At 31.6% G+C, this 27454-nt stretch overlaps 2 protein-coding genes across 3 annotated transcripts; both read left to right on the top strand.

Moving 5' to 3' along the window:
* Positions 1-912: 912 nt before the first annotated feature.
* LOC134273531 (transcription initiation factor TFIID subunit 7-like) lies at positions 913-18363 on the top strand. Of its 2 annotated transcripts, none has more exons than XM_062755730.1 (10): positions 913-1028; positions 2508-2639; positions 3049-3129; positions 5591-5687; positions 5847-5905; positions 6069-6261; positions 6725-6898; positions 7204-7313; positions 7588-7647; positions 17835-18363. In XM_062755730.1, the coding sequence occupies exons 1-10, from the start codon at positions 951-953 to the stop codon at positions 17838-17840; spliced, it is 990 nt and encodes a 329-aa protein (XP_062611714.1). In that variant the 5' UTR covers positions 913-950; the 3' UTR covers positions 17841-18363. The 2 variants fall into 2 exon arrangements, with proteins under 2 accessions (XP_062611714.1, XP_062611713.1); XM_062755729.1 differs by having other exon boundaries at positions 17805-18362.
* Positions 18364-25387: 7024 nt separating this feature from the next.
* On the top strand, positions 25388-26501 carry LOC134273530 (heat shock 70 kDa protein 12A-like; the record flags this gene model as incomplete). The annotated part of the gene is made up of 2 exons (XM_062755728.1): positions 25388-26060; positions 26156-26501. Coding segments are annotated over exons 1-2 (414 nt in total), but the record flags the coding sequence as incomplete, so codon positions are not given.
* Positions 26502-27454: the final 953 nt, after the last annotated feature.

A 27454-nucleotide genomic window follows, 5' to 3' on the forward strand; every position in this document is an offset into this window, starting at 1 on the left:
AAAGCGAAAGCCGTAGCCCTAACTGTTCAAAGTGCCATTAAAAAAACGAAGACAAAGTGGTCAAGATCATTGACCCAGTGTGAGGTCTTATCAAAGAGAAGTGCGAAAGATCTTGGTAAATAAAGAAAACAATAAGGTTTGAAGTTAAACAGATGGTGATTCTCTCTGTTTAACTATAATTCACAACATATATATCATCAAAAGTTATATAGCCAATATTAAAATCTAGTAAAAATTTGCAGAAGATGCCCAATCACATTGACTTCGGAAGCAATTTGAGAGTGTAGGGGCTAATGGCTAATTGATAGAGAAAAAAAATTTAAACCTGAAAAAAAAATGAAAATAAAAAAAAAAGGAAAAAGGGTGGGGGCTAAACATTGCTTATGTTATGTCTATCTCTGCAAAAGGGGAGGGAGCTAAGCCCCCCTAGCCCCCCCCCCCCCCCCCCCCCCCCCCCCCCCCGGATTTGACGCCTATGACAAATGGAAAAGTCTTGTCATTTTAGAAAAACACATGTGAAAACCATAGCTCATGGAAAAGGTTAAAGTCTCTGAGGACAAACAGATAGACAGACGGTTGTATACAGACGTATAGTTGTATAAAACTATGCTCCCGAATCTTCTATTGGATATGGGGGGCGGGGGAGGGGGGTAATTTTCTTCAAAATTAATCAACATGATCAAGTATATTCAGTTTAGAAATTGTGCATGAGACGCCCTGCATCCTCATGATCGTCATGATTAGGTATGGACAGGTTGTTTATTTATTTGCGTGTCAGAGAATTTTCCCCCGAAAAACCCTAGATCTGCTCTCACTGTACAATATCGTCATTTACCGCTACGACATGATTAATAAAACCGGATTTAAATATTTGGTTGTGTCCAATCTAAAAGTAGTCATTAGTGACCTACTTCCGGTTAATTATTAGCAAAAAAAAAAGGCAAAGGAAAATGACAACAAAAAAGAAAGAGTCTAGCAGCGAGCCAGTGTTTGATCTTGAACAGCAGTTTATATTGCGATTACCTCCAGTGAGTACTCTTTTTTCTACAGGCACTTGAAGTGGGAATACCCACGAATAAAAAATAATATAAAGAACATTTAATTTGAATTTGATATTTCCACGTCTATGATCTGATGGTATCTGTATATGGTGTATGTTGTTCTATGCAAAGAGATAAGATTACACTTTTTCTTACGTTTAGAGATTGGCCATGTATGGTAGCCTATAATAAAAATAAAGGTAAATGGGGGGGTGTCCTTAGCTTGCCTTGAGACATATTTCCAAGGTAAAAACAGTGTGAGTGTTGCCTATCATAATTTTGCTAGAACTGTCAGGAAGATGTTCCTCCATTAGTCTCTTTAACCTAAACCCTATCATAAGTTTTATATGTTGTGTTAATGTAATCGGACGATTTAATATGTTGACGTTGTGACCGTCAGGGCGAGCGCAGATACTTATCCAGTTTTCATTTAGATCGGGCTCATTAAACCGCCCATGACATTCGGACTCTGACGTCATATGACGTCATATACATGTTGCATTACCAAACTGAAGCCTGAACAGGGCTGATTTTAATAAAGAACTGTTTTATTGACTATTTTACTGCAACAAATTCATTAAATCAAGGCAAGTTTATTATTCGTTTAACTTTTTTGTTCTTATTCTGACGAGGATGTTGTTTTAGCGTTGTGTACGAAACGGTGCATTGTGGGTCGGAATTACTGCAGAAAAAATTCTATTGAATGAATGTGCAGTAGTCCAAAATTTCTCTTCGCCCAGGCATTTTCGCTAGAGCTCGCAGTGACAAGTGTCGCTTCGCGACACTTGCTGCGCTCGCTATTAATAAGATGCATAAAATATTCTCCATTGACAGTTTGAAGGAGGTTTTGCACATCCCTCTCCCTTTATCTGATTGGTCAAAGATTTAAACTGTATCACTTCAACTGATAAGATAATGAGAGACGGATGTATAGAGTGTGTAAAATAGCAAAGTAAAGCCATGTTTTACTTCATCAGAAAATTGTTACTTTTAATTTCCATATTTATATTAGGGGAATTTTTTCACTTATTTTACTTATCAGAAGGGGAAAATAGAATATTAGGGGGAATTTTCTCTATTCAATGGGGAAAAATACTGAATATTGAAAGTACATATGCCCTTGATTAATCCCTGTTAGTGTAGGACCTTGCCTTACTTGAAGACATCACTCAATGGGGTGTCCTCTGTTATCTCTGATTACCTATGTTTACAAAGTTCTGCAGTTTATCCCACATGAAAAAATTGACCAAAATTATCTTAATAATTATGTTAGTACATGTAATATTATAAAGTCGAACCTCCTGATTTTGGACCAAATGATACTCAACATGATGATAATGAAAAAGAAACTTGATGCTCTGAGCTTGCCTAGATCTTGCCAACTGTGAACAAATACAAAAGTTTTTGTAACAGAAACCATAAAGCAATATACAGAAAAAGTTTAAGCTGCATTGTTTGTGATTTCAGGGTCCTGCAATGGCACTAAGACAGGATATCCAGTCCTCCTCTAACACACTGAAAGACAGACTGAGCATTGAAACACAGCCAGATTTAAGGCACGCAAATGTCAGATATGGAAATCAAATTTTCCATGGAAAGGTAATGTTAAATTTTAAAATGCACATATTGGTTGTATTATCATTGCTTACTTTGCAGCATTTGTATCGATGAACTACGATTAAACAATATTCAAAAGGTGCCAGTCAGGAGATTTTTTAGACATGTCTTAATAAAATCATCTTTGTATGGGCCTATATGAGAGGTATGAGATGTGGGGAATCTCAACACATTTGAATGTTACAAAGCGCACACTTTAATCATGAAACTGGAAACAGAGAGTTTACACATAACAAATTAATAACCAAAGGTTGAATAAATAATTGAAAGAGTACCACCAATGACTCCTAGTATAAATCTTTGAGCATGTAACAAATTAAAAAAGTATGTAACTTGAATGTCAGACACCTACTATCCTGTTTTTAACATTTATTTCTGTGATATATTTTAGCTTGTTGATTTACCAAGCATTGTTGAAACTCTGAAAACCGTGGACATGAAGACCTTTTACAAAACAGCTGATGTCTGTCAGGTAACTGAAGAAAGTCGTACCTGTTTCCTTTCGACGTTTGTAAAAGATATTTCACAATATTATTTTAATAATATATTCCAAGCTCTTTGATTGGCTTAAACTTGATCACATGATTTAGTATATACGAGGGTTGATCCAAAAGTTCGTGGAATTTCTTCATATTTCATTTATTTTTCAGTGAAATTGGTTGAAAATTACAAATGAAAATATAGACACTTGATGAATATTTTAAATTAAAAAACATTTTAAATATCTTTGATCGTAACTTTATGGCAGTTGCCATAGAAACGGTTGTTTGGAAAGGCGGGGGAGACATTGACGCGTTTATTATCATTTAAATTCTTAATTCGTGAAATAAGAATTAAACCTCCCTATGTGGTATATAAAAGGAAAATTATGTCATTATTACGATTGCTTGATATTTTTTAAACCTTTGTGTGAGAGTTTTACTGATTTTACTGGATATTTAGTTTATAAGTTGATGATTTATTGCTCATCTTTAAGTTGTTAGTTAACGTCAAAATTTGGTCAAGTCACGCGTATTGTGAAAATCCCGGGATCACTCGATCTTAAACGCGTATATTATAGACATAGGCTTGGGAAAAATGCATTTAGTTACTGGTTTTCCAGTGGCATAAGAAATTTAAGAAAAATAGAACTTCCATGGACGTTGATAAAAAGTATGGTCGCTTTTTAGAGGCTCTGTTTAAGTAAGTATCCCCCGAGACAAAATTAAATCGGTAATGGACGTTGTCGGCTGCCGGTCTGATCTTGACATTGCTACTGAAAAACATCATATGAAAAGATGGGTAGTATTTTGAAATATTATAAAAAATGAAGATAGTAAGATATATGAGAGGATGCTTTTTTGAAAAAAAATATATATATAGCATTTTGTAGAATTACGTATTATAATTGGACATTTGGGCGAAATGCTTCTATAACGTGACGTGACATATCTAACTTGACGTTATCGAAGATCCCCGGGTTTCCCAACTATCCATTTTTAGAAAGCTTGTGTGACCTTATTGGTGATTGGAAAGTGATGAAATTTTCCAATACTGTTGCATTAAAAAATATATTATGAAAATGCCTGTTGATTGATTTCATCAAATCACGATAAAATTTTAATTAGAAATTCCACGAACTTTTGATCAAAGCATATAGACTGGATTTAAATTTATAGAGTCTGAAATGCAACACATGTTAAATAGCGGTAATTTTCTGTAAAACAAAAAATTAATAGGAAAGATTTCACAATTATAGCTAATACAGTATATGACTTGATGTTTTTGAAAAAATATATATATACTTCAACTTGCATATAAATTTGTAATGTTCTGTAACTCATAAGACGTAACAATGGCCTGAATTATGATCTACTTAATATTAGAACATATTGAATATTTTTGTCAAAATTTATACAAAAAATAATCAAAAAGATGTTCATTTGTAGTATTTTCAATTAGTAAATCCTCTAAATTATGTAAAAATCTCAAAATGTCAAGGAAAGTGTAACACAGTTATATTAAACAACTTAATTTATTTTGATTTCTAGTCTCTAAGTGTTTAAGAGAGAAAACTTGTGATTTGTTTTCATTTTTCAAATTGTTTTCTTATCAACGTCTGTAAAAAATAATATAACAAATGTAGCCCTTTAATTCAGTCAATCCATAGATATATATCGACTTCACAGAAAAGCATATCGACCTCGTACTTCGTGCTCGGTCGATATGTTTTTCTGTGAAGTCGATATATCTATGGACGACCTCATCAAAGGACTATATTTATATATTTCTATTGTCGATTAAATTATTGTTGTGTTCTTTTTTTGTTTTAAATCTTCAATGAATTTGTAATGTTTTAGTACTGCCAATGGGAAAATATTTTATTTTTACCAAGATATTTTAAGCAGCAAAAGTTGGAGGGGGTTAATTTTCCATATTTACTTCTTATTAAGTCAATGTAGTTCAAGTAGAATGCAGTTATGGAAGTCATATGACTAAATACAACTGATTTGGTAGTATTTATAAAAGACAGCTACTTACTGTATTAGCACTGGATAGTACTTTTTGGAAGACAGGAAGTTGTATTTACTGTTTAAACATGTTTTAAAGTATATGTACTTGTGGAAGACAGCTTTGTACTGTTACACTAGAGACTGGAGATGAGTGATGTTTTAGTGGTGGAATTGTAAGGCAAATGTTATGTTATAAGTACCTCTAGTGGGAAACAACTATTAACTTCTTTGATATTGAAAATTTTTGTGGTATAGGGAGATAAAAAAAATTCATGTTCTTCATACAATGTAGTACATCAGATATTACCTATATAAAGTACATGTAGTGCAATATCTATCATCTGTACACTTTAGACAGATATTTTCATACTTTTTTTTAACTAAATTTTTTTTACAGATGTCATCGTACATAACATTATTTTAGTCTTTATTTTTTGATAGATGTTAATATGCAAATCTGATGAGGAAATGAGTCAAGATGAAAATGAAAGTCCAAAGAAAAAAGAGAAAGACAAAAAACATCTCTGGAACCATGGCAGTGAGGATTTATAATGCTATAATTAAATTTAAAAAAAATAGATGAAAGATACCTTTGGTAATAAAAATTCAGTCCAGTGAAATTATGAGGTATTCTCAAATAAATAACATTTTGAGAAGGGGGAGTTGAATATTGTAATTTTGTTGTTTTTCTTGTCAGTAACCAGACCTTTAAAGAATGTTCGAAAAAGGAGATTTAGGAAAACTCTCAAGAAAAAGGTATGTCTTAAAAAAAAGTAAGAAAAAGCAGAGAGTATCAAGGTATCAAAATTAATATTTATTTACTTTCATCATAGAAAAGTTACTGGATACAATCAAGCAAGTAAGCTAGTATTTATCTGCCTGTTTTCTTTCTATGCTCTAAATATAATTATTTTTATAGTACATGGAACAACCAGACATAGAGAAAGAAGTAAAGCGTTTGTTCCGCACTGATGCTGATGCAATTGACGTGAAATGGGAGGTGATTACAGAGGAGGAAAAACCGGAATCCTCTGGACAGACGTCAGTGGTCAATAAATCGGGAGGATCCAGCTTAAAGAGGGCAGATACATCCACTAGTCTGGATAATTATGGTAATTCAGCTCAGTACTATAAGATTTTTTTACAGTTCCTGGATGATCTCCCTTATTAAAAAAAATACATTTTTAACAGCCAAACTACGATGGTGCTTGAAATGAAAATCTCATTATTAAGGTTAAAAATTTTTTTCTCCATATGTACCATAAATGGTGGATCTTGTTAATGGCCCATCCTCATAGTTTCAAAACACTTTTTTTAAGATATTTGAAATGTTTCTTCTAAGATTAAAAGTGGAGTGCAAACATTTTATCACACAAATAAATTCAAACTAGTAGAGCTGTAGTCGACACTTTGAGATTACAAAGAGATTACAAAAAACACATTTTCAATTCCCTAGCTCACTAATTTCCATTTCAGTACAAAAATATATATGTCTCTAATATAACTACAGGATTACAAATTAAATGTTTAAATATTAACTGAGAACTTAGCTGATAGTTCTACTGTTTGTTTCAGCTATATTTGGGGACCTGAGCAGCTCTGACGAGGAGGAGGAGAAGGATATTAATGTAATGGACAGTGGTGAGGACGACATGTCTCGCCTCTCCTTCTCCCAGCACCAGATGAGCTTCGATGGCATGGACTCCTCCAATGCTGAGGCACAGGATGTCATGACCGATGCTGAAAATGGTCAGTCTGCACTCTCATAGAAAAGATATCAAATCTCTCTCTAGTCATTTTCTCTTGGAGTATGAGAAAATAAGACCTTCAAATACTTTGAATTTAGTTTTTTCCTCTGCAGCAAAATAACTGTTTTTTTACTTGCATCAAGGCACAGTAACTGTGTGATAGCCTTGTATGAGACTTAAGTATGATTTTTAAAAAGAAATTTAACAAGCAAATGAATTTTTCTGTATTTTAGAAGAGAGAATGTTTTGTAAGAGAACTGATAGGATTTATGAAAAGCTTGTATTTAATTTTCTTAAAATTGACAGCTGAACTACAAGGTAAGCTGAATGAACTTAAAAGACAAGTAGCAGAAATACGTCTCAGACGGGCTTCACAAGAACAGAGTGAATCCAGCATTACAGACCCAGAACAGAAGGCAAGCACATTTAATGTTATTGATATCAGGTATATAAGTTTTGTTGTTCAACAGGACAAAGATTTGGGAACCCGTATAATATTTAACATGTTTGTCTATCCTTCTGTCATTTTTCCATCACTGTGACAATCTTTTTTCTTAAGTAATACAGTATACATGCCCTAAACTGCACCAGTTGATGTATTTCCCTTTACGGGGAATTTGTTGACTGATCAGTTTTCTAGTCTAATGTATAAAGGATCTGAAATTTAAATAGATTTTAATTTTTATGTAGGAAAAAGCTCAAGCTATGCTAAAGAAAATTATTCAAGAAGAAAGTGAAAAGCTTCAAGAGGTAAGTTATGGTCCTCCCTTAAATGACCGGGTATATCATTTTATAGATTCTCAATTTTTTATTGATCATAGACATCTAGTTTAAAAACTTTATGAATAATTTAAAATTTTAGTATAAAATTAAGTTCAATGGTTGCCTATAATCTATAATTAGCTAACATGTACATGTACAAGAGGAAAGTAAAATATTAAATAGAAGTCCAAATACCTTCTAAATGGTCATAGCCTTTCATGTCTGGTAAACAATATGTAGACTCAAGAAAAAGAAAAAACGATGAATCTTTTGTAGCTGAAAAAAATTGTTCTGTTGGCAAATCCAAGATCAATAAATACGTTAAATTTTCAAATTTTTACTGATAAAACGATGCATCTTGACTAAAATGATTAGTGTGACAGTGTAAATAATTAAAAAGAGAAAATAAATTGAAAATAAAAATTCTTGAAATAAAATTAAAAAAAAGAAGGCATTATGTTTTTTCAAAATAAGTATCTTAATAAAAAGTTGACTATTTGTAAATATCAATTCATAAAAATTTTAGTTTTTCTGTAAAAATAAGTACATGTAATTATATGCATTTCTGATAAAAACTCTGACCTACTATGTCTTAATTAGTCTTTTTAATAAGTCATTTAAAATGAGATGGAAAAACAAGAGGCCCATGGGCCACATCGCTCACCTGAGCACTGTGGCTGGGAAAAAGTAGAAATTGGTTTATTATTAAATAGTTAATATCCAAAAGTAGTCCCATGACCAATCATGGCTTTGCTATTCTTGATAAGATGGTTTTTAAAGAATGTTCTTATATATGTATATGTAAAACTTTGATTGGCCATTGTGGCCCAGCCCTACACCCCGGGGATCAAGATTTGAGCAAACTTGAATCTACACTACCTTAGAATGCTTCCATATAAATATGATCAATTATGGCTTTGTTATTCTTGAGAGGAAGATTTTTAAAGAATTTTCCTATATATTTCTATGTAAAACTTTGGTCGGCCATTGTGGCCCCGCCCTACCCCTGGGGGTCATGATTTGAACAAATTTGAATGTACACTACCTGAGGATGCTTCCATGTAAATATGATAAATTATGGCTTTGTCATTCTTGAGAAGAAGATTTTTAAAGAATTTTCATATATATTTTTATGTAAAAATTTGGTCGGCAATTGTGTCCCCATCCTACCCCCGGGGGTCATGATTTGAACAAACTTGAATCTACACTACCTGAGGATGTTTCCCCATAAGTTTCATTTTTCCTTGCACAGTGGTTCTTGAGAAGAAGATTTTTAAAAGATACCACCAAATTTTCATTCATTCCCAATTATCTCCCCTTGAATGAGGGCATGGCCCTTCATTTGAACAAACTTGAATCCCCTTCACCCAAAATTGCTTTGTGGCAAGTTTGGTTGAAATTGGCCCAGCGGTTCTTGAGAAGAAGTCGAAAATGTGAAAAGTTTACAATGACAACGACGACAACAACGACGACGACAGACAACGGACAAATTGTGATCAGAAAAGCTTACTTGAACCTTTGGCTCAGGTGAGCTAAAAAAGATGTTCATTTTTTTTTTTTACATATTTGGCATTTATTCTTCTCAGAGAGTCCATAAACTCAAAGTGTTACATTACTGAATTTGTAAAGAGTTGAGAACTTTAACATTTCTGCATCACTTATAAATTTAAATACAGGGATGATAGAACAAAGTTAAATAACATTGATCAGGTGCTGTTGTTGAGGAGGCTGTTGACCTTGAAGTGACAGAAATAATCAATTTATGTGAGCAATTAACGTCTGGTACAATAAGGGGGAAATATTTCTATTGTTTTTAAGTTTCCCTAAAATTCTCTGAAGACTAAAATATTAAATGTGCATATTTATTAAAAAACACATTTCTGTTGAATGAATAGGTCAGAATAATGATATATTTAATTTTGAAATATTTAAATGGATAATTTCAAAAACTCTCCAGTCTACCAGCAATAAAATTTAAGTCAAAAGTACATGTACATGTGAGCTACCATTAAAATTGAGTTTTAATTTACTGTCTCAATTAAAGAATCATAAAAAAGAAAACATTGATCATTATTTAATTTTAAATGCATCTGTCATGTGTTTTATTTATTTGTTTCATACATGTTTTTTAGTTCTGTTCATTATTTTTGTTCTGTTGTTCATTTGCATGAATTATTAACAAGTTACAATAGAAGCTTCTGTAATATAACACTATAGAGTATCACATAGTAATTGTCAGTATTGAAGCTCTGTACAGACCAAAGGAAACATTTAATGTTTAAAAAAAATGTTTGGCACTAATTAGTCTAGGTAATAAAGGACTTTTTGTGCTGATTTCTGACAGAGATTGCTTCGATAGCAAAAGTAATAAATTTATATAGTAATAAAAAAACCTCTGTTGGTTAAAAGCAGAAGATAAAGGCAAGGCCAAATTATTTTATCATAGGTCATTCTTTATTCAGTATTTTCAATAAAAGCTACTTTTGACTAAGTCTCTCATTTTAAGGACTTATTTTATATGAAGTTTGATTTCTAAAGTTTGACTTGTAGAGGAAGAGAGGTTTAATTGTAATCAAAAAAAAAAATTAATATAAAATGTTGTTTTTTTAAATCAACGTTCTTTTAAAAGTTCCATGTAATAGTTTGATTTACAAAATTACCAAAGTTACCACACTTTAGAACAGATTTTACAAGGTACTTTCAAAAATTGACAAAAAACGAAAACATTACAAAAAAAAAAGAAAGAAAGGAGAAGCTACAGTTTCAAAATCACTCCATTATGTGTATCGTACCCTGATATAAAGGGTATTCTTATTTACATAAAAGCTTGATCAACTTTCTGTTTCTCTTTTCTGTAATTTACCAATTGTTTGAGAGCAGTAACCTGAGTCTGGGGCAATGTTTAAATAAATAGAATGGATGTTTAATGTTATGTGATTTCAGAACATTTTTAATAATAATAATAGTAAAGTTAGTAAATATTTTGATGGCTGTTTTTCATTTTAAATATGTTTTAGACAAAATATTAGACCAAAGTTACTATCGATTATTAAATTGAATTGGTACCACACAATTGATTATATAATCAATATATATTAGGGATGTACCTGTCCACATTAAAATAAAATTAAACGTATAATATTCAGATATCCTCCTGAATGAAAACAAATTTTTTTCAATACATAATCAACAAGACCAACTTCAAAACAAGCTTGGATGGGAAAGTTCCACCACAATTTGCACAAGAAATAGTGTAATGTCCTTCAATAACATTAAAACATTATATTTTCTGAATATTTAGAGAACATCAATATAATGTGACGCGCCAAGCAAAAACCTCCCTTAACGAAGAATTTTGACATTTTCAGTTTTTCATTGATTCTTGTAGAGTTTTTCTTTCTCTTTCATTTGATGTATAACATGACATATATTTCTGTGTATAAATGTATAAAATATCGCAGGACAAAGACGGAATATTTATATGACGTGCAGTGTACGCGTGTGTAACTGCATGAATTTTCATAACGTAAAATCGTAAATGACGTAAAGCTATATTATATAATAATTTAATGATTTTAAGATCATCAAACTTTTGATTTGATTCTCTTAAAAGTATCAACAGTTAAGATTTTTCATCGTAATAATAGAAAATAAACATTCTAAAGTATATCTTTGAGTAATTGAGAAACGAAAGACGGGTGGGGGGGGATCGAAATGATCGTCAAAGGAAAAAAACAAAACTCAAGACAACATCAAAAATCTTATCTTCCTCTGGGAGGTCTTCCAATTTATGGCATTTTAATGCAGTAAAATGGCAGATATCTACATCACTGCAATAGTAAAAGAAAGCAGCATTTGGATAAAAAAAATACTATTGCGGTAGTACAAACGACACACGTACGACTTCCTACTAGCTTGGGCTAGTGGGTTAACCCTTAAGCTTATTCGGTAAAGCACAGAGGCCTCGGGTTCAATCCCAATTAAGCAGATGCACTTAATTGTCTTTGTAGTATCAGTTTCAGTTTTATTGAAGTCGAGAGACATACATCTCATAGACATAACACATGTAATTATGAAATAAACAGACATCTTAACACGTGTAATAACGGAATAAACATACAACGTACATGTACAAAGCATATAATATTTCTGATAATCTATAAAATTGATAAAGATGCAGTTCTTGAGGCATTCGCTAATTGCAAAAATTTTCCTAAATTACATAATTCTTTTATATTTTGTGTACTGAGTAGCTGTACCAATTTGAAGACGCTTGGTCTTCGGGAGTAGTAGGATTTAATGTATTTTTGTCTTAATGTGTTGTAATGTGGACATTTTAACACAAAATGGAATTCATCTTGTATGTTACCTAATTGACAGAGACTACATGTTCTGTTATTTCTCAAAGTTTTATTATATCTTCCTTGTTCAATCAATAAGTTATGCGCAGATAGTCTTAATCTAGTAATTGTTACTCTATATTTTAGATGTATTGGTTTACATAAATAAGACTGAAGGGTAAAATTATCTACCAGGTGTTGATAAATGAGACATTTTGGTGATTTACCTAAATCTGACATAATGTTTTGGATAAATTCGTCACACATTCTCTGATATAAAATATCAATTGTGTTACTATTTATACAATTGCTATCGAATAGTTCTACTAAGCCAAGCCTATAAAATTCATTCTTAATATTTATAATCCAGTCATCATTATTTTCTAACCTTTCTTGTAGACATGCTTGAAGAATGCAATTGTCACTATTTCTTAATTTTAACCAGTATTTAAAGATTTTCTTTTTCCTGACCAATTCAAGAGGCAATTTACCTAATTCACAATATACCATACTGTTATATGTATTCTGTCTAACTTTAAGTATTCTTTTACAAAATGAAAGATGTACTTTTTCTTAATTGTCACTGTTACTCTATCAAAGTATTTATTTTTTAAAAGTTCGAGACAGCCATTAATAGTAATTATATACATGTGTATTAAAAGTCTATACAATACACAGAATAGATAGAAAGTATTGTCATAGTTCATGTTTTAAATACCTGAAATTTTAAAGAGTTTGACGGGTTTTCTTCTATCTAAAGGAAAAATAACATTTCTTGTCCCAAAAGTTAACTTTTTACATGTTTTAGTTTCGAATGTTTTAATACTGAAGACTTTTTGGCTTATTGAAAAGATATTCCCCACCCTAGAATAAATTGTATTTGTTTCTTGTAGTAGAGTTTGATCCTTTTTTTTCTTCAGGTGTCGTTATGAAATGAGTCTTTAGTTTCAAAAGAAGAACTTGAAAGTTGTCAAACTTGTTTCCGATCCGTTTGTATAATTCAATAAATGCATGTTTAAATCAAATCAATAAAGATTAGTTGCATCAAATGTTAAAGTGTTCAATCATTATTTCTTGGTAATTTTTTAACATTTGATTTATTTTTCCCGGCCTTCCGTTTTCTATTTCATATTTATGTTTAAAGTATTAAAAATAAATACCGGTATATTTATATATTTAGAATTATATTCATAACTAAATGCGTCTGCATACTTTCAGTGAATCAGAATGTAACACCCATCCCCACTCTTTAAAATATATGTATTTTTAAATCTTGTTAAATGAAAAAAATCCGCAATTTATATGACTGTATGAAGTTAATCATGAATCTATTTTGAACCGGTCATTGTATATAAGCCGAATAACAAACCACAATACCAGAATAAATATGAATCCCACAAGTGATCACACACACACGTACACTCCACAACTTCATTTCAAGACATGGGATATAAGGCTCAGGCATATACTAAGCTTCACTGTTACCTTCCTGAGAAAGTACATGTATGCACACATTATGATCTATTTTAACCATATTAAATGCTAGTAGCATTTTAGTATAGGTTAAAACACGCATGTTAAAAATAGCAACAGAAAGTAGGAAAACGGGTAAAACATTCTTAATATTCTTCGATCATCGTAAACGTGAGGGGGGAGGGGGTCTCAGCTATGGACATTTACGCTTAATTGATTACCTGAACTAATTAAACAAGAACCAGGCACACATGTATAATCTTAAACTGTAACTTTTGTTATTTTTGTTATTTTTTTTTAAATAACTAATTGCTGTTATTTATATACATTTTTTATACACGAGAAGCTGTATGAATGGGTTAGTTGATCAAGCACGCAATATTCAAGCCGACCAACATGTATTTTTTATATTTGATATATTCTTTATCTTAGAATATAGAGCGTTTTGATCATTGACTTAAGTAAAATATATTCAGATATTTATATCCTATAACTTCCATATATCTTGAACAAATATAGGCATATTACCATGGATTAACATATTTTGTGCAGATTTGTACCGTACTAATTTTGCACTAAACTGCCCATACATGTACATGTACGCATGTTCAATACAACTTTTGCAGGAAAAAATTGTTGACATTGTTAAAGTTTTTCATACATGAATACATTTAATAAATTACGTGTAATTGGTAGCAAATTTTCATAATTTGAAACGCATAAAAATACATATTCATTTAATTGCGATTCAACAGAAGACAACAAGATTATTATTTTTCAAGGTAGATGTTAAATCATGAAATGTTTGTAGTAAAGTCTTTGTCGGGGAAATATTTATTACAGGTTAAAAAATCCTTAATACTAACGGTTAAAATAAAATCATTAAAAAGAAAGTCTTTAAACTCTAAAACGTTCAATGTATACTTTCATACTGCATTGATGTTTTAAGTTAAGAGGGCTGAATGAGCACCGGAGACGTTAATACATGTACATGCAACAGCCTGATTCAGCGATTTTATAACATGATCGAAATAATGTTGTTTTCAGGAATCCAGAACTCCAGAATCTTCTTTAGTACATTTCAATAAACCATGCACAAAATAATAATAAGTTGGAATGTTTTAAAAGTGTTCAAACGATTCGTATGAATTTGTAACAATTTCTATTAATCATAACATTTTAAGCGATGTATCATGTTTGCGATTTTTACATTCGGTGTATTGTGTATAACTTCATCTAACATATTATGAAAAGGTACATAAACATATATTCAATCTGTTTAATTTTCAGTCATAAAATATCTTACTGAAAACTGTAACTTACAACGTATGCGAGCATCCGTATATTCAAGACAAATATTTCAAGAAGTATCCAAAGAAATAGAGCAGACACGTGACACAGGAGAAAAGGGGGGGGGTCTACATTTTTTGTACAACATGAGGTGTCCAACAATAAAATGAATTGAGAAGCTCAACAGGTTTTTCTTCAAAATATTCATTTTAAATCAACAGCTAAGTCTAATTTCGGAAGAAGTGTCCAAATCAAATACTCTGTGTCGTATCTATAGAGAATGTTTTTTTTTTAATTAAACTTAACTATTTATCAATAATAGTTCACGTTTTATTTATATAAACGGCAGCGTTAACTGTCCCAACTCAGTTTATACCGTATAAATTGGGTAGCTATTTAATTCATTCCATAAATAAAAGATAAATTATTCAGATCAATTGTCATTGCATCGTTATTTGAAAAAAAAAACTTAGTTTAATGCTCCTGTTAAATTTTCCTTGCATGTGCATCACGATGAAACAGCTGGACATTAAATTTAATAAAAACTATCTTTAAAAACTTGTTTGTTTGACCTTTTAAAATTAATCGACCAAAATCTTTTTAAGACTTCCAAATTATTTATTCCGGAATTTTCTCATCCTATCAACAACTTTCTTTTTAATTTAGAAATGCCTTCAATCTTTTTCAACGCCGAAAATGTCCGACAAAAAAAATTCGAATTACCTACCGATGCAATTTTTAACACTAATAGGGAGAGGGCAAACAAACTTCATTTTAAAACGGCCTTACGGGAAAAGCCACCACTGGAAATCTTTAAAAAATACACACTTAATTAATTGTGAAAAGGAAAGATCACACAGACACTTGACGGAGACTAAGTTTGTAATGAATAAACTACATCAAATTGGACCCAAGAATCTGTCTTAGCATATAAATATAACAACACCCCTTTGTTCTATCGAGAGTTTCTCTCAAGGACACGTTTTTATCGAATTTACCTTGTTGACTTTAGACGCGTGTTCTGACGTTACGTCATAATAAAGATAAGGGAGGTTTTTGCTTGGCGCGTCACATATGTAAAATTTTCTGTCAATTTTTGCTGACATGCATTATTTTTTATAGTTAACGGCTAACACTGGACCCATTTTAGGGGCAGTATTTTGTTTTGAGATTTGGAAATTCTTTTAAAAGTATTTTCCTTAAAACATAAGTGTATTTTAAGATTATAATATGCAAGGCTCTTTGAGATGAAATTTCAGTGTAGATTGATTAATAATTTGTGGCAACATTAATTTGGCAACCTTAAGAATTTTGTGATTTATGACCAATTATTGACTTCTAACTTGTCCCTTATCAATTAGGCATAAGGATGAAGGTGAAAAGCAATGCTGGAGTAAATTGTTTATGACATCAAACTGAATAATTTTAATGAATGAACAAGCACAGAAACCACTCCCCGAGGTTTGTAACCTATGTGAACTGCTATATAAAATCCAGTGTTAATGGTCCAACACTTTATGAATGACCATGAGACTATACATTCATCAATCTTTCTCCTTTTTACCTCACCATTGTGAGGAACTTTGAAAAGCTGTTTACAAAGGTTGATGGAGAGGAAATGAATTCTTTGGCATTCACTTAGATAGATCAATATTAAAAAATCCTAGTCATTGTTGACACAAATCAGAAGAGTTCATAAAATAGTTTGAAGCAATGGATGGCTCAGACCAGCATCCATTAATGTATGGGAGAAGAGACAAAATGGGCCTTTGTTGAAATAAATACTTTTGTTTACATAAAAAGTCAGCAACGCCATAAACTCATTTACTTTTATATCAATGCCATGTATATGTCATTGTAAAAAGATTCAATAATACCAAACTGGAACCCATAATTATAAAGTATTAACTTTAAAAAAAACTCTTCACAAATTGTAGTCTCTAGTGAGTATGGCTGTTAAAAGTTTTTTTCTATGAGGAAGAATTCACAGCTTATAATCTTGTCAAATATGTATATTTCGATAATCGCAAAAAAGAATATTATTTAGGTAGAGAAAATAAGATCAAAATCCAATTCTTATGAAATCGAAAATCTTGCTTCCTTTTCACAATTGAAACTAATTTTCGTTTTTTGTAATTTTTTGAATAGACAAGTGCTGTTCATTATACTTAACACCTGATTAACCTTCTAGAGCTGTTTACAAAATGTGATGGAGAAACGTGAGCTATCTGATACTCACTCCAGCTGATCAATATGAAATGAACCTGTTATTGTTTGCTCAGCATCATGAAATACGATATTAATGAGACTGGCTTCCATTAAAGATATATTGTAATTCAATACAACATACATTTATTACATAATAAAATTAAATCTCAATAAACATGAATTCTATGAAAATTTCTCAGCATTGAATCAGGTGTCAGTCATGTTTCTGAGAGAAAGGACACATGTTCTATGAAACATTTTTTGGATCAAAGTGGGGAATATTGTTTGCAAAAACAAAAGAGGGCCCTGGGCATATCTGGAAATCCACTAAGGTTATTTTGGGGGTTAGACAGAAAGGCAGAAAAAAAGATAAAATTAGACTACTACTAAAATTGGATGAGTTAAACTGTTACGTATATGTATGTTCTATTTAAAATAGAAAAAAAATTTAATAGGACACTTTCTTGTAGGTGAGTTTGATACTGTCCTAGGTTATCTGTTGACATAATATATAGAGTTTATGGATTTCTGCATTTTCATTGAACATACTATATAGATATGATTGTTTTATGAAAGTCTGAAAACAGGCTTGTGTAGTATGCTGTTTATTAGGCATGCTATATGGTATCTGATCTTTCTTTGTGTTATTAATTAATGAAGTTAACACATATATTCTACATTTTGAAGTTATTTCTGAATGATACACAGACATACAAATTCAGCCTTAAAGCACAAAGATGGGTCAGATATTTGATGTTGTGTTTAGTATTTTTATTTTTGTTGCTGTAGTTTTTTGTGTGCTTATGTTTCTTTTTGATTGTTTCTTCTGCTCAGTATGAAATACTGTCTTCAATGTTGTCTCAGTCCTGAGAAAAGATGGCAGCCATAAGTAACCATGGAAACAGGAAGCTACCCTCCAAAAGAGAGTGAAGAGTTGCACCATCTGAGACAGTGACAAAGGGAATTTGGACAACAAATCTTCTATTAATAGGATGACATGTGATAATCCCAAGGGATAAAAAAACTGAAAACATTTTGTCAGGAAGAGCAAAACATTATGTTTTGATATGTATGCTTCGATGACAAAAATGTTTATATTAAATAAAATTTATGTAATAAGTATCTACATGTACACATAATTCCTGAGTTCATTTTTAATGAAGAGATATATACATTAGGGAATTGTAAATGTCTTAAAATTGTCATTATTTAAAATAGGTAGATGCATTTGTTAAGTATGTTATACATTGTTACATTAGATGCCCTAGCTAAGACTCAGAGTTGTAACCAGTAATTTTGTACATCAGCGTAACATCAGTTGATCTGATATTTTTTTTTTATGTGTTTCAGTATTTTGATGTATGAAATGTTGTTGTAAAATAAAGCGATCCTACATAGATTGTTTTATTCATGAAAATAAAAAAAGTTGAGGCCTTTTTTTTTTAAAGACAATATTTCAGTAGGCTTGTGATTACAGCTTAACAACAGATGTAAGATGAAGTCATTCAGCTAGAATGGCTCAACAACAGATCTATATATTCTGTGTATGGGTGTTTTGAAAGATTTTAAAAAGAATAGCCTTGATCATAGCTCATTTCATCAGACAGCAATGTTAAATGTTGCATTGCTACATTTTACAATTTTTAAAAAGATAATGTACCTTTACAATTGAAGTGTTGCGAGTTCATTCTATTGAAAAAGGTAAATATCCAATGATGTTCATTTTGATTTTGATGATGAAAAAAAGTTATATTTTGTCAAGTGACATTGCAATGGCTGATGTAGAACACAATCTGTCATTCATGGAAGTACGAGAAGCTTTTATAACCAAAAGGGATCATCCATTCATCTTTAATTCATTGCTTAATATAAACAATTGATTATTTTCAGAGAGAAGGAAGGGTACCAAAGTTTTATTATCAATTAATGAAGGATGAGTTTTGTTTTTTACTTGTGAAGGTAATTAGAAATCTAGTAATATTTTGTCATGCATACAAAAGAAAGATTTTAAAAGAGATCATTTATTTACATATATTATGAGAAACTAATTACATCCACTGACTATTTTCCCCTTTATTTCTTAAGTAAACCCATTGCCGTTTATCAGTGCATGAACAACATCAGGCATATCACCTGCACTAATTTCTTGATCAGTGGCTGTTCCATCAGTGAAACGTACTAAGTCGTACATATCAATAATATAATAATTAGTCTTTTCAGTTCTACTTTAAATGATTATTTAAACAGATATAAATATAAACAATAAAATGTTTTTATTTGGTTGTTAATATGGGAATGAATGTCGCAGCTATTGCAGAAAAAAATTACATAACCCGCTTACGCGGGTTATGTATTTTTTCTGCAACAGCTGCGACATTCATTCCCGTACTAACAACCAAAGAAAGCATTTTATTGTTTAAATATCAGGCCCCTCTTTTAAAGGTAAAGAGAAACTAGGATTTTGTGTGTTTATCATATACATCTACTGCCATCTGGTGTTCAAAAAGTCATATATATTTTTTTTCTCATCATAAAGTTTTTAGTTTTTTTCTTCTCTTTCAAAAAATTGTATTTTCATTGTTTTGCCAGACGTCAAGGTGTTAGCGTTGGTCTCTATTGATCAATATAGTAACAAGCTACTTCAGAGAATTTGTGTCCCCCACTTAAGGAAAAAGAGGTGGATGCTCAGAATTGGGGGGTTGACTCCCTCCCCTTATTGGCAGAATTAGTAAATGTATGTACTGAAGCAAATAAAGGGCAGTGGGGACCAAAGGGAGTTATGGTATAAATATTAACTGCAAAAAACCAAAAGCTTCTTCAGATGAAAGGTTAATGCACAGACAGAAAACATGAATTAACGACCTTGACCTCTGACATAGCCATAGGAAGTTGTGGTATAAATTTCATTGCAAAAGCTCAAAAACTTCTCGAGATATCGTACGAAAACGCACGTGTTAAAACAGACAGAATTTTTAATTTATGACCTTGACCTTTGACCATTTCACCTCAAAATCAAAAGGAATCTTCCTTAGGCCATGGGAAGTTGTTATGTAAAATTTCACTGCAAAAGCTCTAGGCCTTTTTTATTTAGATATCGCGTGGAAACGGAAGTGTTACAAACAGACGGACAGAGAGGCCGAAATTAATATCTCCCACTTTCAGCAGGGGACGAAAATGCAATAATTTATTATATTATACTTTCATGTAAATTAGTTGAATCTGATTGGTCAAGAAACATTTGTTAAAAACACTATTACCCGCTGAATAATGAAGCCACGCCCTCCAGTGTAGCAACAGTCAACAGTGCTTGACGACGGGTGATAATAAATATAATATAGATATACCCTAGATATAAGTAAAATAGCGACTACACAGAATTTATGCGCGCATGATTCACTGTTATATGTATTTGTATAAAACATTTAGTATAATATAATAAATATTGCATGTAGTTGAGTGTAACATTGAAAATTTTCACCCCTCGAAAACCATTGTCAACCTCGGCTGCGCATCGGTTGACAATGGTTTTCTTGGGGTGAAAATTTTCAATGTTACACTCAACTTCATGCAATATTTATATAGTATTCAGCAAACAAAGTAAGCTAATGTTATGATGAACAAGGGTACTTATCTATGGCACGCCAAATTCACAAAAATGAGCTAAACCTAGTTTCACAATTGATAAACTAGATTTATCAACTGTAAACTATAGTTTACGGTTTGTAAACTATAGTTAACGATTCGTTAAGTATAGTTTTCATCTGTAAAACTATATTTAACAGTTGTTAACTATAGTTTACGAATGCTAATCTTAGTTTATCTGTCTGTAATAAAACGTTAACAATAGTTTTTGTTGATAAACATAGATTCACGTCTGTAAACTATATATGGCACGCCAAATTCACAAAAATGAGATAAACCTAGTTTCACAATTGATAAACTAGGTTTATCGACTGTAAACTATAGTTTACAAACCGTAAACTATAGTTAACGATTCGTTAAGTATAGTTTTCATCTGTAAAACTATATTTAACGGTTGTTAACTATAGTTTACGAATGTTAATTTAAGTTTATCTGTCTCTAATTAAGCGTTAACAATAGATTTTGTTGATAAACATAGATTCACGTTTGTAAACTATAGTTTACAATCGTAAACTATAGTTAAGAGTTGTTAATCATAGTTTCACAAATCATGAAACTATATTTATCAGATCGTTAACTATAGTTAACGGTTTGTAAACTATAGTTTACAAATCGTGAAACTGTATTTATCAGATAATCTATGTTTTGCAATCGCAAATGATTGTTTTCGGTGTTAAGTATAGTTTACGGTTGTGAAACATAGATTATCGCGTTAACTATGGTTTACAGATGTGATAACGTTGTTAACTATAGTTTACAGTTTGTAAACTATAGCGATAAACCTAATTGTGAAACTATGATTATTTCATTTTTGTGAATTTGGCATGCCATAACTATAATTTACGATCGTTAACTATAGTTAAGAGTTGTAAACCATAGTTTACAAATCGTGAAACTATTTATCAGATAATCTGTGTTTTTCGATCGCAAATGATTGTTTTTGGTGTTAAGTATAATTTATGGTTGTGAAACATAGATTATCGCGTTAACTATAGTTTACAGATGTAAAATATAGATGAACGTTGTTAACTATAGTCAACAGTCTGTAAACTATAGTTTACAACCGATAAACCTAGTTTATCGACTGTGAAACTATGATAGTTCATTTTTGTGAATTTGGCGTGCCATACTTATTATCAAAATGTGAAATTCTCGGCCCCTGTGTCCTTAGTCATGTACTCATTGGCAATTGAAAATTGTTAATTAGTGAAAGACACCTGGGTCAACAGGAAAGGTCTCTGTTGCAACCACTATTGAAATAACGACCACTATTGAAATAATTATATCAGTAGTGGTTGAGAGTGCATTTCAATTGCAAACATAGTTAGTAACCACTATTGAAATACGAACACTATTGAAATAATTATATCAATAGTGGTTGAGAGTGCATTTCAATAACAAACATAGTAACCACTATTGAAATACGACCACTATTGAAATAATTATATCAAAAGTCGTTGAGATTGCATTTCCATAAGAAATATAAATAGTAACCACTATTGAAATACGACCACTATTGAAATAATTATTTCAATAGTGGGTGAGAGTGCATTTCAATATAATAACCATAGGTTTCAACCACTATTGAAATACAAGCACTACTGAAATAATTATTTAATAGTGGGTGAGAGTGCATTTCAATATAGTAACCATAGGTTTCAACCACTATTGAAATACTAACAGTATTGAAAGAAATGTTTCACCGCTTCACTGCGTCAGCAACTTTTGAAATAATTATTTCAATAGTGGTCGTATTTCAATAGTGGTTATTACCTATGTTTGTTATTGAAATGCACTCTCAACCACTATTGATATAATTATTTCAATAGTAGTTGTATTTCAATAGTGGTTACTAACTATGTTTGTTATTGAAATGCACTCTCAACCACTAATGATATAATTATTTCAATAGTGGTCGTTATTTCAATAGTGGTTGCAACAGGGCTCTTTTGACTATGCGTTTATGTTTTTACGCTCTTTTCTGCTTCTGGATATTTAGAAAACAAACCACTAAGTGCATGGGCAAGAATGCCTCTAAAAATTTGACAATCTTAGCCTCTTGGTCATTGCCTCTGTGTTAGGGTTGGGTTTTGTATTAAGTATATCATGTAGTAAAATAGTAATCCCCCCAAGAGATATCACTACGGGACCTCTAGAAAGCAAAGAGAGTACAAATTTATTATGAGGAAGGATGTTTATACCATATTTATTTGAAAATCTAGACCATTGGGTTTAGGGTTCTAGTGCCTGGCAGGCTCAATATGACTATGTAGAAAAATCTACACTCTACTTTGAGAAGTTATTATATTACCCTTTGCTTTAACCTTTTAATAGTAAATCACCATAAAAAATAAAATTGATGCATCATTCAAATAAAAAGATGTACAAGAATATTTCATGTATAATTCAAAAAGTAGTCCTTTTTTTGCCAATATGGTCAATTAGACTTGTTAATAATTGAGTAAATAAGAAAGACAAAAAAGTCAAAATGGAATCTTACCTAAAGACCAAGAGAGACTAGAGACATGAGGATCGTATTGGGCTTACTATTTGTATATTGTGTTTCAGTTGTATTGTTGAATCTTATGCTCAAGAGTTCTGTTTCTGAGTTTTTGACGATTTCCAGACTTGCTATTTTGTTGATCCCTGATCGTAATATTGTATATAATTTTTGTTTATAATTTTTCTGGATCATATACACGGGTTCATTATACTCAGGTGACCATTGAGGCCCTTGGGCATACGCATAATATATATTTTTCAATTTTCTGTAGCTCTTGATATAGCTCTTGATATAGATTTGGATCAATGTTTTGTTGCATAATCTTTGTGGGTAGGTGGGATTTACGCTGTTATTGCAAGCTTTCTTGTTTTGGGTTTCCATTGAAATAATAACCCCACTCGGTGTATTTGGTCATTATTAAAATCTCTATTTAAATTTGTAGAACTAAAATTTTTATTTGCATGTATAGAAATATACAGTAAAAGCTCGCCTTGTTAATATCTAAGACAAAGGACTATAGATTTCAAAAACGTTTGTCTACATCCAGTGATATTGTTAGCATCAACAAAACATGTACGTGTTGTCGTTGGAATCGATTCTAATTAGGCTCCTTTTGTGACCAGCATCTTTAATTGGGAATTGAACTGATAAATCTATGATGGTATAAAAACGATCGACTGTTTATATAGTGTAATTAAGTAAAGGAGCATTAAATGCATTTTACACTGTTATAAAACCATATGAGGGTTGGCATATTGTGTATGGCATGACTTTCACCTTTGATGAAAATAGTCATTTTTTTTTTGTTGAATGATAAATTGCTAGTATGTCTACTCTAAAACGTCGTCAAAACAGTTCACTTCAACACTGCGCAGTAGTGCGGAATATGAATAAACAGAGCTTCTCAATTATCAATGAATTTTAAGTCTCGAACACGATGACTTCAGCATTTTTTACTCTTTGGTCATCGCCAAAGAGAGAGGGAGAGGGGGGGATAAGCATCAAAGAGAGAGAGAGAGGGGGGGGAGGGAGGGAATAAGCATAAAAAAATAGGATTTCAATCTTCATGGAATGACTTCTCAGGATTCTCAGAAATCATTATGAGCCAAAAGCTGAGATCAGATGTAGCTTTTCAGCTGCAAACAAGAGCATGTTTTCAAAAAGTGAAAGTGATTTACAATACTTTAATAACCAGAAGTCTCTGATGAGATTGTAGCTCTACTGCCTTTTACTTAACTAAAGTAGAGAAAGTGGCACTTAGACTTGAAACTATAGTTACATCACAATTAATGCGAAATTCTATCAAAATATTACTTTTACTGCAGTAAGCTAAATTGTCCTACAAAATCTGCTGTAAAATTTAATGTTGTCTGAAGTCTTTCATACAAATTGCCAGATCTTAAAGCCATTTTTGATAATGTCTACGATTTTTTCTGAAAATCCGAATATGACCAGGAGCACACGTCGAGTATGATTGGTCAGTCAGTAGGGAATGTTTTCTCCTCCATGTCAGCTGATCCTAACCCTGATATCAGAGGTCCGTGTTGGCTGTGCTCATAGTTTGTATTATGGTAGCGTATTTTTTCAGAATATTGTTTTCTGGTTTAATTGTGGTTCCAATGTGGTGATGGGTTTTGAAATTTATTTCATAATCACTTTTGAAATAATTCTAATAATGGTCGTTATTTTAAAAAAAATGCTGTTGCAATAGTGAAGTAGGGCCTCACATTTCTTGTTCGGGTAAAATATTTCAACTTTGAATGGTGAAAAATACGGGTTTCTTAATCACTTTTGAAATAAATCTAATAGTGTCGTTATTTAAAAAAAAAAAAACGCTGTTGCAATAGTGCAATTGGATCTCATATACACGTATCTTGCTCGGGTAAAATATTTCAACTTGGAATGATGACTTTAAAAAAAGTTTAATATATCCATCAAGATTTTTTGATCGGCATTTACCCTTTAGTTGACAATTATCTTCATGTTGTTCTCTGAGGAAATTTTTTTTTTTGGCATTTAAAAAAAAAAAAAATCTTCATTAACAAATCATTTTCTTTTGAGATATATTGGGATTTACATTGTTTGTTCCAATATTTTTAAAAGAGCGAGCACTTCAAAAGTAACGATCTATCTTTGATGCTTTAAAATTCATAAAATATTGATATAATTTATGTACCAGGTACATATGTTTAATAGGACAATGACCCAGTTAAAGAAAATCAAATGAAGAAGAATTCTATGTCAAGGAGAATACCACCTATAGGTTTGACACACTCTAGAGTCAAGTGGAAAGATACCTGAACCTATTAAACACGGCAGACACACTTCATCGGATAAAATCTATGTAGAGTGATACTGCTGCACCGTGCTGTTACGAGCCATCTATGGAAACGGGAATAAATATGGTGATAAGAGATGTTATGTACAGCTATTGATCGATCCTTCTACCAATGTGATTTAGTCACCAGCGACAATTAAAACATTCCATCCCAGTTTTGGACGATGTAAGGGCAACAGCTCAAGGAGGAAATAAAAGCTAGACGGTCTTGTTGAGACTCTATTGATTACAGAGGGGCTTTAGGTGTTTGTTTTGTCGTGAGAGCAATTGATCTCTCCAGAGATTTGATTGAGATTTCATGATGTGTTATATTGATTGCGAAGAAAGGTGAATCAAAATTTCTGAAGCTGGAGGAGGCAACAAATCGCAATTTCCTTTGAACAGGGTGTATGTGTGAAGAAGAACCATTAATATTCTTCCAAATTATGTTCAGGAATCAGATTTCATGTATTATTTCGAAATGATGCTTGATTAAGTGATGTTGCAAGACAGATATTTGCGCATTTTCTCTTTGCCTATATGTCACAGAAAACTAAAAAATGTCTAGTTTGCGATTACGTCAGGAAATAAAAAGCAGACGATCAAGGAGCAGACGTATTGAATCAGGGTAAGTATGTATATATATTAAAAATATTACAATTTAATGAAAAATGTTGCTGTGTTTTGTTCAGAAGTTGTTTGACAAAATACCTATTTTTACAGATACCAACAACATCAAAATGGTTTACAACCATTGAGCAACGAGAATTCTGAGCCCGACATCATAGCCTGTATCGATATTGGTACAACATATTCTGGATATGCGTTTGCGTTAAGAAAAGATCTTGAAGAAGACAGACTCGGTGTTCACGTGAACAAAGAATGGATCTCTGGAAACTCCAAACTGACGACGCTGAAAGTTCCAAGTACGGTACTATTGACCCCCGAAAAGAGGTTCCATTCGTTTGGCTACGAGGCGGAATGGAAGTATGGACAATTAGCTGCAGACAAAAACCACCTCGGGTGGTATTACTTCAGAAAGTTCAAAATGACGATGATGCAATCTGAGGTACTTTTAAACTCTTACAAGCAGCTATTTAGAGTCTCTTATAATATTAAAACTCCATTTATCAGTGTAAAGGGAGCAACTTATAACCAAGTGAAATTGGACATAAAAATATTATTATCTTTAACAAGTGTAGAGAGCAACTTGTTTCCAGTAGATTTAGACGTCTTTCATTTCTCCTTTATTTTAGCCTTAAAAAACAAAATCCCCATAAACAATATGATCAATATGCCCAGGTGTAATTACATTAATATAATTTCAAGCCTTTTTTTAGTCACAAAAAAGAAACATGGTAGAAATTTTTTTTTTTTTTTTTGTTTTTTTGTTTTTTGTTTTTTTGCTAATGCTAAATTTCATTTTTGGGTAAACGTGTAAAATTTACAAAAATGGTGACGCTTAAAGGTACTACTAGTATTTACCATCACATAGCAAAACTATACGAATTGACTGATAAAACAGTTTAACGGCCATGATTCCCTTCAGCCTCCTTGCGACACGATGCATTGTAAATATTTAAACAAACCAAACACAATGCATTTAGCCTTAACAAATGGTAAATTCTACCTGCAAGTAAATTTTGATGGATATCTCGCTTCGGAGTTTCCAGAATACAGATTTTTAGCTGAAGATTTATCAATATGTGTTGTTTTAATGCAGCAAGTACTGATTATATTGCAGGTTATCTTGCAAAATTATACATTCTGAACACGTATCTTTGGAAATAATAGTACACAAAATTATATGGATATTTTTGTTTTAATTAAATATTAACTTGATAAACTTACCGTAAAAATGCCACCAGATCATTGTGGTCGCAGGTCTTTGTTAAAATAAAAAGAAATGTCTAGATCACGTGCTACCAAAACAAATATAACAAAATGTCGGATCTTCAACAATTCTTTCTGATCTCGATATTGTATTGATATTCTTAATATCGAAGAGATAACCTTCCAGGT

This window comes from Saccostrea cucullata, unplaced genomic scaffold (assembly GCF_032062105.1).
Source record: "Saccostrea cucullata isolate Sc308-1 unplaced genomic scaffold, CSIRO_AGI_Scuc_v1 ctg8229, whole genome shotgun sequence".
Lineage (NCBI taxonomy): Eukaryota > Metazoa > Mollusca > Bivalvia > Ostreida > Ostreidae > Saccostrea > Saccostrea cuccullata.